Source organism: Brassica napus, chromosome C7 (genome assembly GCF_020379485.1).
Source record: "Brassica napus cultivar Da-Ae chromosome C7, Da-Ae, whole genome shotgun sequence".
Lineage (NCBI taxonomy): Eukaryota > Viridiplantae > Streptophyta > Magnoliopsida > Brassicales > Brassicaceae > Brassica > Brassica napus.
Genome location: NC_063450.1, coordinates 9,826,048 through 9,840,306, shown reverse-complemented (window position 1 = coordinate 9,840,306; position 14,259 = coordinate 9,826,048). Strand labels below are relative to the sequence as shown.

Below are 14,259 nucleotides of genomic sequence, written 5' to 3'. Positions count from 1 at the left end.
CAGCTTTCAGAACGCACGATGGTCATTTCGAGTTTCTCGTAAAGCAATTTGGGTTGACAAATGCACCGTCGACGTTTCAAGCGCTAATGAATGATTTGTTTCGAAAATTTCTGAGACGTTTTGTCTTGGTCTTCTTCGACGACATTCTCATTTATAGCAATTCATTGGAAGAGCATGTGGAACATCTTAAGTTGGTGTTAGAAGTGTTTGGGGAGCAGAAATTGTTCGCAAATAAAAAGAAATGTGCTTTTGCTCAAGAAAAGGTTGAGTATTTAGGCCATATAATATCCAGCTTAGGAGTGTCTACGGATGGAAGTAAGATTGAAGCAGTGGTGAAATGGCCTATTCCGAAGACGGTGAAGGATTTGAGAGGATTCCTTGGTCTGGCGGGGTATTACAGGAAATTTGTGCAAGCATATGGGTCTATAGCAAAGCCGTTAACAGAGCTGTTGAAGAAGGATCAGTTCGATTGGTCTAAGTTTGCGGAAACAGCATTTGTGACGTTGAAGGAGGCTATGGTTTCAGCTCCGGTACTGGCTCTACCGGACTTCAACAAGCTGTTTATCGTGGAGTCTGACGCGTCGGGATTCGGGTTAGGCGCAGTGCTCATGCAGGACAATCATCCGATATCATTTTTTAGTCGCGGGTTGACTCAGAAAGAGCAGCAGAAGCCCATATATGAGCGGGAGTTGATGGCTATTGTGATGTCTATACAGAAATGGCAACATTATTTGTTGGGGAGAAGATTTCTTGTGAGAACTGATCAGCAGAGTCTGAAATATTTACTGGAGCAGCGAGAAATCACTTTGGATTATCAAAGGTGGTTAACACGAATTTTGGGGTATGAGTTTGACATTGAGTACAAGGTGGGGAGTGAAAACAAGGTAGCTGATGGCCTATCTCGCATTGATTACTCAGCGGTGACAATACAATCTGCGGAGTTGTTGGCGTTGACAATTCCATCTTACTTACAACTTCAGGATTTATATCAGGAAATTGATGAGGATAAGGAGATACAGGAGGTGTTGTTGAAGTTGCAGGAGGGGAAGGACGTGAAGAGTGGGTTTGTGATTGTCAGTGGCCGTTTGATGTATAAGAACAAGTTGGTTATTCCGGCAAACTCTAAACAGATACCGCTGATTTTGAGGGAATTTCATGACAGTATGTTAGGCGGTCACGCAGGGGTGTTGCGGACATTGCAAAGGGTTAAAGCAATCTTCTATTGGTCCAAGATGAGAAAGCGAATTCAGGACTATGTGGCTGCTTGTATGGTGTGCCAATCACACAAGTATTCAACATTATCACCAGCAGGGTTGCTTCAACCTATTGATTTACCGGTAAAGATTTGGGAGGATGTGGCTATGGATTTCATTGAAGGATTACCAACTTCAAATGGCGTCAATGTAATCTTGGTGGTGGTCGATCGTTTGAGCAAATATGGTCATTTCATTACGCTGAAACATCCGTTCACAGCCATTGACATCGCTCAGAAGTTTGTTAAAGAAGTGATCCGCTTACATGGATATCCAAAATCGATCATTTCAGACAGAGATAAGATCTTTTTGAGTTCGTTTTGGAAGGAGTGTTTTCGAATGTCAGGGACACGTTTACGGTTTAGCACAGCCTTTCATCCTCAATCTGATGGGCAAACGGAAGTTCTCAACAGATGTTTGGAGACATTTTTAAGGTGCTTTGCTTCAACTCACCCGAAGACGTGGTCCAAATTCATTCCCTGGGCGGAGTTGTGGTACAATACTTCGTATCACACAGCTTTGAAGTGTACGCCGTTTCAGCTAGTTTATGGGAGAGAACCACCTTCTTTGTTGAACTATGAGATGGGTGCGACGCAAAACTTTGAAGTAGAGGCGATGTTGTTGGAAAGAGAGAAGTTCTTGAGTTCCATTAAAGAAAATCTGTTACGAGCTCAAGAAAGAATGAAGACTAATGCAGATAAGCACAGGAGGGAGTTAGAGTTTGAGGTAGGATCTAAGGTTTCCTGAAGTTGAGACCGTATCGTCAACAGTCGGTGAGTAAACGATTGTTTCAGAAGCTTGCTGCGCGATATTATGGCCCATTTGTGGTAACGGGTCGAGTGGGGAAGGTTGCTTATCGGTTGCAGTTACCTGAGACATCACGGGTTCACCCGGTTTTTCATGTGTCACAGTTGAAACCGGTGATCGGTGATTCTGTGGTCACAACAGTACTGCCCGAGGCTATGGAGACAGAGCTGGTGATTGAGCCGGAAGAGATACTAGAGACCCGTTATAATGAGACAGGCCATTTGGAGGTGTTGCTGAAATGGAGGAATTTACCGGACCATGAGACGTCTTGGATGAAGGTTGGCGAGTTGAAGAATCAGTTTCCAGGATTTTCACTTGAGGACAAGCTGAATCTTACGAATGGGGGTATTGATTTGCTACAGAGAGTGTACGTGAGGAGGAAGAGAGGAGAGGAGAATGAAGAGTAGAGAGAGGAGAGGAGTTGTTATGAGTTTAATAAAAGGTTACACGTGTGGTATAGAGTTTGTTACATTTGTTATTGGGCCTCGCACAATATAAGAGGACCCAAGAGGAATATGTGAGGGGGGTTAGTTGGTGAGTCTTGAGCTTGCTTCTCTTGATGAGCAAGATCGTATTGGCTTGAGTCTCTGGTTTGTGGAGATCAAGAGTGGGAGGTTGGGCGGTTCTATCAATATACACCTTTGGTTCTATCAAATACCATTAATCGACAATCGGCAGCACATACAGCAACATCATCACGGTTCATGTATGCCATTGTTCTCGCACCAGGTTTCAACTCCCTTATGAAAAATTCATTGAATGTCTGCAAGTTAAAAAAGAAACACTTAGTCACTTCCTAATATGACTTTCATAGGAAAGACACATCTGAATGTAATGATGAGACTATAAATACGATCTCCTTTTCTACCTTGAAGTGCTGCAGAGGATACTTGACTTCAGCCATGTTTATTTGATCCTGCGACAGACAAAACCTCATTTCCAAACCAACACACATTATAGCTTGATAGAGAGAGTAGTAACTTTCCATACCTTAAAGAACTTAAGAAAGCTGGCAATTTTTAGGGCGGATTCAACTGTGTTCATTTTTTTCCCATGCTTCTCAGAAAGTTTCTGCAGAATCTCCTTTGCCCCTGGATCAAGAAGATATAAATCAAACCGTGCAAGCTTACGTTGTTAGAATGGATTCATGAAGAGAACGCGAAGCTTGTATGCACAAATGAAACTATATAATGACAATACAATAGCTTATCACATAGGTTGCATTTGAGAAGTAAAAAAATGCTAATTAGTTTACCTTGATCCATAAGTCTAAGCCCAAATTTTGGACTGGTAAATAGCTATCATGGACAGAACAATCTTTGAGTCTATCAACTCTTCCACAAGCCTCTTAGTCTTCCTGTCAATCACCTAAAGCAAGAAACGACAAAGACTTGGACACTTGAGCAAGAGATCATGAGACTTAACAAAAGAGAGGACAAAGAAAAGCATACCTCAATGTGAGTAGCACTTGAACCAGTATTCAAATCAACGTCATAAGTAGATAAGCGTTTCCATTCACTTAGTTTGAACATCCATCTGAACATAATGAATATGGTGTTGTTAAGGAGAATCTATTAGTTTATGCGTGGTTATTAAGTTTATAAGAAGGAGAGACTTCTCTCTCACCCACATGACGCTTGTCTATCAGTCAAAAACCTACCAGTCATCACCAGGGCCGGCTTAAACTCTTCTAAGGCCCTGGGGCGAAATTTTTTTTTATCTTCGTAAAGCAAGAAAAATATGGCTTATTGCAACAAAATAAAACAATTGTGTTAATCAAAACAAGCAAAACAAATGTGTAACATCTTATTATGCTCACTGAAATAACTAATGTCGTAATCTAAAACCAACAGAAACTAAATCATTTGACTAAGAAACGTTATTCATACGATCAAACCCGAATTTTAATCAGCACTTAAGCTTTTCACAAATCTACTTGAAGCACCTTTTGTGTGATTGAATAAAAAAATCAAATAAAAAGAAAAATAACACTTAGGAATAGGAATCTGAACGTCCAAAAGAAAAAAACAAAACTGGGAAAGACCAACAAATATACGTTGAACTGTATTTAAGAAACAAAAATATATTAAGAAAAATAGATATAAGTTGAACTGTATTTAAGAATCTGTTGGGTTTTCTTCCTGACCACCTTCAAGCATACAATGATTTTTGATGAAAGTGTGTTAACAAATAAGTGAATGACCAAATAACAATATGGTTTCGGTTTGGCTCTAGAACCATCATATATAATTTATTTCTTATGACCGTGTACAAAACAAGAAAACATATTTTTAAAGCCTAAAATTGAGAAATTTAAAAAACTTTTATTCAAACCCGTTACCCATTTTCAATCGACCATGCGGAGATTTAAACTCTAATGATTATCTTTAAAACCTAAAATAATTTAATGCTACAAAAAATTAAAAAATTTATGGATCCTTTTTGTGCATGGACCCTGGGCGGTCGCACCGCTGGCCCCACCACTTAAGCCTGCCCTGGTCATCACTTGATTGCCCGTTCCTTCGTCAAAACAGAGAGTCAAATTTGAGATGATAATAACAGAAATCTAAGAAAAATAACAGAAACCTTTGACCAAACGAAATTAAGGTTTTTTTTACCTCATCTTTTGCTAGAAGCATAATTCTGTTCTGTGGTTTCTCTTAAGTCCCATCTCAGTATCTCCCAGAGTCTGTCCTTGCAAATTGTTGTCTCGCATGTATCTAAAAAAAAATTAAAAACTTACTTATACTTGTTCCTAAAAGAGACAATGGAGATCAATCGAAACTTACTTGTACTCCTTTGTCTTCACAATATAGAGTTGTGGCTAAAGAAAAAAGTGAATTGGTGATTGCTGACTTATGTGATGGGCCTAACTCACACCCAAAAACTAGCTCAAGAGTGGAAGATTGCCCATACACATATATATTGCCCAAGGACCATGTCACCACACGATGTGGGACTTTAATAGGCCCCCTCGAGATATGGGTGGGTAACGGTCCAATGGAAGCAGCCCAAACCCAACATTTCGGAAATACCACAGCAATATGAGCCATTTTTACAGGCTACATAAGTAGGAAACTGTTTATATGGGAAATCATATGCTGGACCAAACCTGGCTCTGATACCATATTAGTGATGGGCTTAACTCACACTCAAAAGCTAACTCAAGAGTGAAAGATTGCCCATACACTTATATATTGCCCAAGGAAACTTATTATTCCCGATGTGGGATGTTAATAGCATCGTTTGATTTCGATATCTGACTCGCCGAAATGGGAATAGTCCACAGACCAAAGATCTCGAGTAAAAGAACAAACGGGCCGAAATGAAAACCTAAAGCCCATGCGAAACACAAAACTTTAGGCAGAAAGAAAACATCACGCGAGGTAACAAAAAACGGCACGCAAGTTGAGAAAAAACAGGAGATGGAACCCACAAAACGTTGACGTGTCGTCTCAGGAAAAAGGGAACTGCCTCATTATATTATAGATTTACTCTACGTATGCGCGCAAATTATCTTCTTGTATAAGGTGAGTGAATTATTTGCTGGTCGTCATTGGTTACGTTTTTTTTATCAACTATTTTATTTATATAAATTGTAGAGGTACATACAGAATAATAGAATATTAAAACAACAAATATAGCTAAAATAAAACAAAGACAACAAAGCAAACCAAGAAAATATAAGTTGTTTTTGTTGAAAGGTTTTCCTTGTGAAGAAAGAACCATCACTTCTAATCTTCTTGCGACCTTCAAGTTCATGTCGCATTAAATACGTCTTCAATTCCTTTGGTTGTATAATACTGGCCAAATCCCAAATTAGAACTATAGATATTTCTCGGATTACAATCCAATATACTGATTCGTCCGAAGAACATAAAAAGTAGGGGTGGGCAAAAAATCCAAACCGAACCGATCCAAACCAAACCAACCGTAGTTAAACCGATCCAAACCAAACCGTGCTCTTTACATAACCCAATTGGTTCATGTTTTACTCAACCCGAATGGTTTGGTTTGGTTTGGGTTCAAACCGAACCAAACCAATAATCCAATATATTTTTATCTATAAATAAATAAATAAATAAATATATATATATATATATATATATATATATATATGTAAACATATTGTAAATTTTAGTTAAAGTTTTGTTTTCCATTTTTTCTTAACTTCCATATATTTAAAAAAAAAATCCAAATATGATTCAAATAATCATAATACCTAAAGATTGTATGAAAACAAAACTTAAAAATTATAAGCATCTAAATCGTAGCCATCTCGTTTCGTTCATCTTCTCCAATTTTCATTCTCTAAATTATGTAACAGTCATTATAGGATCAATAAAAACAAAATGGTTGATGCAAATAGTCGTTTAGTTAATAGGTTTTGGAATGCTTACAAGTCTTTGTTACGCTAATTAGATTACAAATAGTCTGCTCTTTGCTTATTATGTATTTCTTCCTTTGACGTGGTTAAGAGTTTTGTCATCGAGCTTGTTTTTTGTTTCATAGATTTAAAAAAAAAACCAAACTAAATCTAAACCAAACCGAACTAAACTGAACCAAACTAAACCCAAACCGAACCCAAACCAAAGCTACTTTGGTTTTAATTGGGTTGAGTTTTATAAAACCCAAATTAACCAAACCAAACCCAAACCGAACCCGAAACTAAACCGATATGCCCACCCCTAATAAAAAGTGAGATCGCCAGTTTTCAACGATTGTACGAATATGGCCGTACAACCAAAAGAATACACTTCCAACTCTAAACCAATGACTCATCCATGATGGCTGCCATAAATTCAAGTAATATACCATGGTGGCTTTCGAGGCGGACGAAACTTCCACAACAAATCCGTTTGGATTTGTTTCAAACATCGGAAAACCACCAAAAGAACATGATGGCCACCGGAGACTTCATACTCTTGTACAGAGTAAATAATAACACCGTCCGCCAATAACCATAAAAGAAACAGCAACAAAATCACTATCGCTGTCAAAGAGGATGATCGAAGAGCACGAACAATGGTGATCAGCAAACAGGAGAAGAAACGTTTGGGTTTTATCCAAAACGATAACATTGTCATCGTAGATTTGTTAAATAAAAAGTGTGAAAACACAAATTGAAAAAAGAAAGATGAACACTTGTAGAAAAGGAAGAAACTATGTAATTAAAATCTACAGAACCACCGGCCCAAGCCGGCGGTCTGAGATTGAGGAAAAGATGGTTTTATTAATCGCTTGTTTGATCCCCTGGTAACCACCCTCTCTGACAACTTTAAGGATTGATTGTCGTCATTGGTTGCGTTATTGGCCATTCTTAGGAGTTTTGCTCAAATATAAATAAAAAGAAACTAAGGAAAAAGGAAATTTCTTTTAAAAAATCATAATTCTAATAGAATGTACGCTACATCAACAACTGAACGTGTTATATTTTAAAAATTCAACAAATAGTAACGTTTTTATATGAACGAAAATTAACGTGCACAATCTTGTTCATTGACGCATCGTCACCGTGCGTGGGGCTCGAGTGATAGTTTACAATTCTGCTAGTTTTTCTTGCTTTCTCTAGTGATTGTTTACAACCTTTGTTATTCTATGTTATATAAACAAAACGTGACACCCGTCACTTTGAAATAATAATACAAATAACACGATAAATAATAATATCTGAAATCTCTATTTATAAATATTTGAAAGTCAACGTACACGCTGGAAATCTAATAAATAAAATAAATGTTAGAAATATAAATAACAACATAAAGTCAAAAATCTGAAATGTATAAATAAGCGGAAACATCCGAAACCCAAAGGTCCGAAAGCCCAATAACATCCAAAGCACCAAATCGATGTAATCATTCTTTGTCGTTAGTTTCACCTGAAAAGGGGAAATGAAGGAGGGGTGAACAATATGGGAGTTGCCCAGCGAGGTATGGGATGCTAAATCGCAAACCATTGACTCAGTTCATAGCACTACAACTATGCTATAACCAATGCGATGATAGTACATAGATACTCTCTGGACCCCGCATTCTCCTCATAAGGATATACGTATATAACTCTCTAGGCGTCCCTAGTACAATAGTCAACACTGCACCCCACAAATCTCTAAGGCGTCGTAAGTACAAACGTCTCTGTACCCCCGCAAATCTCCACAAACATGGCAGCCAATACAAACGTCTCTGCACCCCGCAAATCTCCTCAAATATGGCTGCCAGTACAGACGTCTATGCACCCCGCAAATTTCCACACATGGACTCGTTTATATAATATATATAACAGTTCTTAACATCAAGCATTTCAATCAACCGTTGAACCCTCTGTTATCCTATTTCTATTTTAACAGTCAATAACAATAATAAACAAGCAAAACTCTCAAACATACTCGATTCACAGAGACGTATCATGTTTCGAAACTAGACTTTCCATAACAGTAGTACTAAACTAGTTCGGGAATTAAATGGAGAAGCCCTCACCTTAGCAGCAAGAAGAAGTGGTATCTATGAACTCCAGCTGCTCAAATAGACTCTAAATCTGAGACCATGGCGAAAATTCGAGTCAGAACGCCCTTCGAACGGTTTAAAACGGATCTGGTCAATGTTACAGAAAAGTTAACCCGCTGGTCAAAAGTCAACCCGATTAACCCTTGACCAGAAATCAATTACCGCCGGTTAACCCTTAACCGATTTCGAATGCAATTGAACCAGATCCTAATTAATTTCAAACCGGTTTAATCCTAACCGGAATCAATTCCTAATAACCAGCCGATTTAACCTAACCGAATCTAAATCGATTTAAACTGGTCAACGAGTTGACTCACCGAGTCACCAGCGAGTCACAGCAGTCCGGTGGCGGCAAGGCGGCGGTCCGACGGTGGCGAGGAGGCGGTCCGGCAGCGGTACGTGGCGGCGGTCCGGCAGCGGTACGTGGCGGAGGACGGCGGCGACGGGAGTGGCGATGATTCCTGGTGGCGGTGCGTGGCGAATCTTATGGAGGCTCTAACAGCTTTGTCTGAGCTCCGATTGTTGCGTGGTCGGTGTCTACGGCCTCGCCTCGACGAGAGGAACATGATGGTGGCTTTATTTATGCCAGATTCTCAACGGTTACGAAGATATGACCGATTTACTGAATGAACGAAAAAAAAGCTCAAAGCATGGCGGTTTCCGGCGATTCTCAGCTGCGGTGAACGGTGGTGACGAGCTTGGCGTGACCTCGGAGTGTCGCTCAGTCTCTCTTGTGACTCCATCTACACAAAGGTTTCCCATTTCTTTTTGTTCTTGAACTCTCTCAGTTTTTCTCTCTTTTCTTCTTCTTCTAACTTCTGATTTTTATTTCTTTGCAGGTGGAGAAAACAAGGTTGGGAGGGGTATTTATAGGCAAACATCTTGGGTTTTCGAGTATTGCTTGGGCCTTAGCCGGCTAACGAGTTCTGAGACCGGAATCAGGTCGTTACTATTGTCCCCCACTTACAAGGAATTCGTCCCCGAATTCGAATCATCTGTTGATATCCAATATCATCGCAACAAACCTCTGAATTAATCGATCTGCTCAGTCTCTGAGGCCTGCTGCTGAGCTGTATCCCTCCTAATGAACTCTGACAAAAACTATCGACATTTCTTGAATTGCTTTCAGTTGTTGATCTAAAATCTCAACTAGCTGACAAGGTGCATACAGTCTCCTTGCGGTGATTTGACGTCTGCTGCAAAATGAACTTTGGCTCTCCCTCAACATTTTTCAACGCTGACACATGGATCACGTCGTGGAAGTTTGATACACTGCTAACAAATCCATTCTGTAACCAACTGCTCCAATCCTCTCCACCGAGGAATACAGTCCCATGTACCTCGGTTAAAGCTTCTTTAGCTTATGAGTCTTAGATCCTTCCTGAAATGTCCTTATTTTTAGGTATACTAGATCGCCATATGTAACTCCAAATCCTTACGGCGCTTAGCTGCATAAATCTTCTGACGGTCATGGGCTTCCCGAAGCCAATCTTTAAGCATGTCCATTTGCTCTACCGTCTCTTGAACAATCAATAGTTTTAACTCATGTCCCTCCTCCACTTTGGTCCAACAAAGCCTACCATAAAATAGCCTCATATGGTGATATCTCAATCCTCGAACGATAGCTGTCGATGTGTGCAACCTCTGCTAGAGATAGATGCGTTCCAAGCTTTCATCCCACAGGAAGTCGCAATCCCTGAGCATATCTTCTAATGTTTTAATAGTTCTCTCTGACTGACCATCTGTTTTCGGGTGGTAAATCGTACTCATATGGACCTTTGTCCCAAGAGCCTTCTAAAAGGCTCTCTAAATGTAGATGTGTACTCGCATTCTGATCCGATACAATGTTGATAGGAACTCCATGCAACCTCACAACCTCGCTGATATAAGTCTACGCCAACTGATCAATTTTGTATGTCTTCTTAATTACTAAGAAATGGACTGACTTGGTAATCTATCCATGACTACCCGTGTGGCAACCTTTCCACATATGGTGATCGACAATACAATAACAACATCCATAATCACCATCCCTCATTTCCACTCTGGCAAAAGCAAGCTCAACAATAACCTGAAAGGCACCTGATCCTCAGACATAACCATCTGACATGTCTGACACTGCGACACGATGTAGGTACAACCTTTCTCGTACTAGGCCAATAATAGTAGCACTTCATATCTTTGTACCTCTTGGTGTTCTCGATGGGTAGAGAAACACGAGTGATGTGTTTGTTGTAAGATCTCTTTTCTTAACAACTTATCGTCTAACACACAAACTCGGTTTCGGTACAGGTACATCCTGTTCAAACTGTATGATATCCAATACTCTCAATCTCGATCTACTCAACCAAAACCATAACCGTAACCTGTGCTTGGCGTATTATCCCTAGAAAATATGTCTGCTACAAGCCTCAAGGTCTTATGTCTTTCCCTTGACAGTAACGGCACACAATCTGAGACTAGTAAATGTCTCAATAACTCATAAACCTCCTTGTTTCCCGATACGTCGCTCATATGCCTACCCAAGACATTTGTCACCTGGTTGTCCTTACCAGATGGTATGCGATATCCAAACTGTAGCCTGTTACAAACTCAATCCAATTGCACTGTCCAAATACAAGTCTTAACGAATGAAGATCACTTTTAGATTCTAGTGATCCCAGAGAATCTGAACTTCTTTCCTGTACAATTAGGATTTTCAAACTATAACGCAAATACTATTGCAGCCACTTCGAATCATGAATAGGGTAGTGAGTCTCGTGAGGTCTCAACTGACGCAATGCATATGCAATGACCTGATCATCATGCATCAATACACAATCTGCAAACGTTCATCATGCTCTATATACTCCAAGAATAAATCAAAGGGGTTGTCGCTGAGTACAATCGCGCACTTGTCCTATGAAAGACATCATTCACAAGCTTCATGAATATTATCGGTGCATTCGTCGACCCAAAATGGTATCACCAAAACTCATAATATCCATAATGGAAATCCGTATTCCATACATACTCCTCAGCTATAGCAATCTAATGATATCGTGATGCCAAGACAACCTTCTAGAACCATGAACCTCGCTCCATCTAATCCAACAACTTATCAATATGATGGTTACCATGTTCAAGTCTATGTATTCGATACAAAGCCTGAAACTCCCATTTTTCTTCCTTACAAGCAATACTGGTGCTCCCCACGGCGAAGTAGTCGGTCTAAAAAAAATATATTTCCCTGATGGCTCCTCCAACTGTACTCGACCATCTCTGCTGGTGCTAAACGGTATAAAACTCGTGAAACCAGTGCTGTCTGTGGTTCCAACTCAATCACAAGAGCGTCTCCTATGTCTAGTGGTGACCCTTCTTGAGGCCACAAATACATCCTCATACTCTGTAATAACTAGAAGATCCTGCAGCTCGCTATCCATCATTCTTAAACATCGAAATGATCGCCAAAAAAGTTCCTATGCTCCTATATCCAATAACTCCTCAGCATGTGGCGTGCATGCAACTAAAATCTGCTCTGCTCCAGAAATATGAACTCTTGCCCTCAGACAATCCAACACTACTTGATGTCGTAAAAACCAGTCCATCCCATAATTGATATTGTAAAAACGTAGCTCCATCTCTCACGAGTCTACGAACAAATCGGTCCACCAAACATAACTGGTACACCATGATGAATATAAATAGCTCCCAACGTCCAATGCCAGTTGTTCGAACTGGGACATCTTCTGAAACGATCAACCCAGCCAAAAACTGGCAAACATACCAAGCGTAACTCCAATATCAAAACAACGAAAGTTGTCGCACCCCCAATCCAAAAAGCAATCCCTACGAGTTTGCAAACTAACCATGCCTCCAAGGCAGTCAATATACTCATCAACACGAATAACACATGCCAACTCATGTCTCACATCTCATACCACTTAATCTCCAGTAACAAAAACTCGTGGAGCGATGGCTTGAAGTTTAGGTGGTGGCAAAAACATCACATATCCACTCGTAGACAATCTCTGAACACAGAAGACGAAACTGATAAACACCTGAGCAATCTATCAAACTGTGATCATGCGTCTGTCGAACATCAGGCTGAAACCCTGTTAGCTAGAGAATAGATGACGATGATAAACTAATCGTCAATAAAAAGACAATTGGGTTAGAAGTTACTGAACGGAAATGTGATGTGTTTTTCTTTCTCTTAAAACTCCCAAATCCCAAAAATAAATTTGAAAATGTCTTGAAACTGATTAAACCGAGTTAAAACTGAGTCAAATCCGAGTCACAATCACGTCCCAACAAATCCATCCCGGGTCGGAATCGGGACGAAACCCCGCTTTGATACCAATATTGTGTCACCCCGATTTACATAATAAAATCTTACGATAAATAAATAACTCTGATACCAAAATTTTGACACCGTCACTTTGATATAATAATAAAAATAATACAATAAATAATAATATCTGAAATCTCCATTTATAAATATTTGAAAGTCAACGTACACGCTGAAAATCTAGTAAATAAAATAAACGTCTGAATTATAAATAACAACATAAATTTGAAAGTCTGAAATGTATAAATAAGCGGAAACATCTGAAGCCCAAAGGCCCGAAAGCCCAATAACACCCAAAGGACCAAACCGATGTAATCACTCCTGGTCGTCAGTCTTACCTGAAAGGGGGAAAGGAAGGAGGGGTGAGAAACATGGGAGTTTCCCAGCGAGGTAAGGGATGCTAAACCGCAAACCACTGACTCAGTTCATAGCACTACAACTATGTAGGTCTAGCTCTAGCATGAGACAATCACAGTGCCTATTACACCACACAAAACAATCAGCATATGTCTAGTGCACTAGACATGCTACAACCAATTCGATGATAGTACATAGATACTCTCTGCACCCCGCATTCTCCTCATAAGGATATACGTATATAACTCTACAGGCGTCGCTAGTACAGTAGTCCACACTGCACCCCGCAAATCTCTAAGGCGTCGTAAGTACAAACGTCTCTGTACCCCGGCAAATCTCCACAAACATGGAAGCCAGTACAAACGTCTCTGCACCCCGCAAATCTCCTCAAACATGGCAGCCAGTACAAACATCTCCCCACCCCGCAAATCTCCACACATGGACTCGTATATATAATATATATAACAGTTCTTAACATCAAGCATTTCAAGCAACCTTTGTACCATCTATTATCCTATTTCCGGTTTAACAGTCAATAACAATAATAAACAAGGAAGACTCTCAAACAGACTCGATTCAAAGAGACAGATCATGTTTCGAAACTAGACTTTTCATAACAGTAGTACTAAACTAGTTCGGGATTTAAATGGAGAAGCCCTCACCTTAGCAACAAGAAGAAATTGTATCTATGAACTCCAGCTGCTCAAATAGACTCTAAATCTGAAACCAGGGCGAAAATTCGAGTCAGAACGCCCTTCGAACAGTTTAAAACGAGTATGGTCAATGTCTACAAAAAAGTCAACCCCTTAGTCAAAAGTCAACCCGATCAACCCTTAACCAGAAATCAATTTGACCTAACCGCCGGTGAACCCTTAGCCGATTTCGAATTCAAATGAACCAGACCCTAATTAATTGCAAACCGGTTTAATCGTAACCGAAATCAATATCTATTAACCAACCGGTTTAACCTAACCGAATCAAAATCGATTTAAATCGGTCAACGAGTTGA

General features: G+C 39.8%; 1 protein-coding gene across 2 annotated transcripts; it reads right to left on the bottom strand.

Moving 5' to 3' along the window:
* Positions 1–2,508: 2,508 nt before the first annotated feature.
* Positions 2,509–4,866, bottom strand: LOC106445616 (phosphatidylserine decarboxylase proenzyme 2-like). Of its 2 annotated transcripts, XM_048764443.1 has the most exons (5): positions 3,512–4,866; positions 3,316–3,428; positions 3,051–3,151; positions 2,929–2,976; positions 2,510–2,823 (listed from the first exon to the last, which is right to left on the bottom strand). In XM_048764443.1, exons 2-5 carry the CDS (start codon positions 3,323–3,325, stop codon positions 2,689–2,691), a joined length of 294 nt encoding a protein of 97 aa, XP_048620400.1. In that variant the 5' UTR covers positions 3,326–3,428; positions 3,512–4,866; the 3' UTR covers positions 2,510–2,688. The 2 variants fall into 2 exon arrangements, with proteins under 2 accessions (XP_048620401.1, XP_048620400.1); XM_048764444.1 differs by lacking the exon at positions 3,512–4,866 and having other exon boundaries at positions 2,509–2,823; positions 3,316–3,472.
* Positions 4,867–14,259: the final 9,393 nt, after the last annotated feature.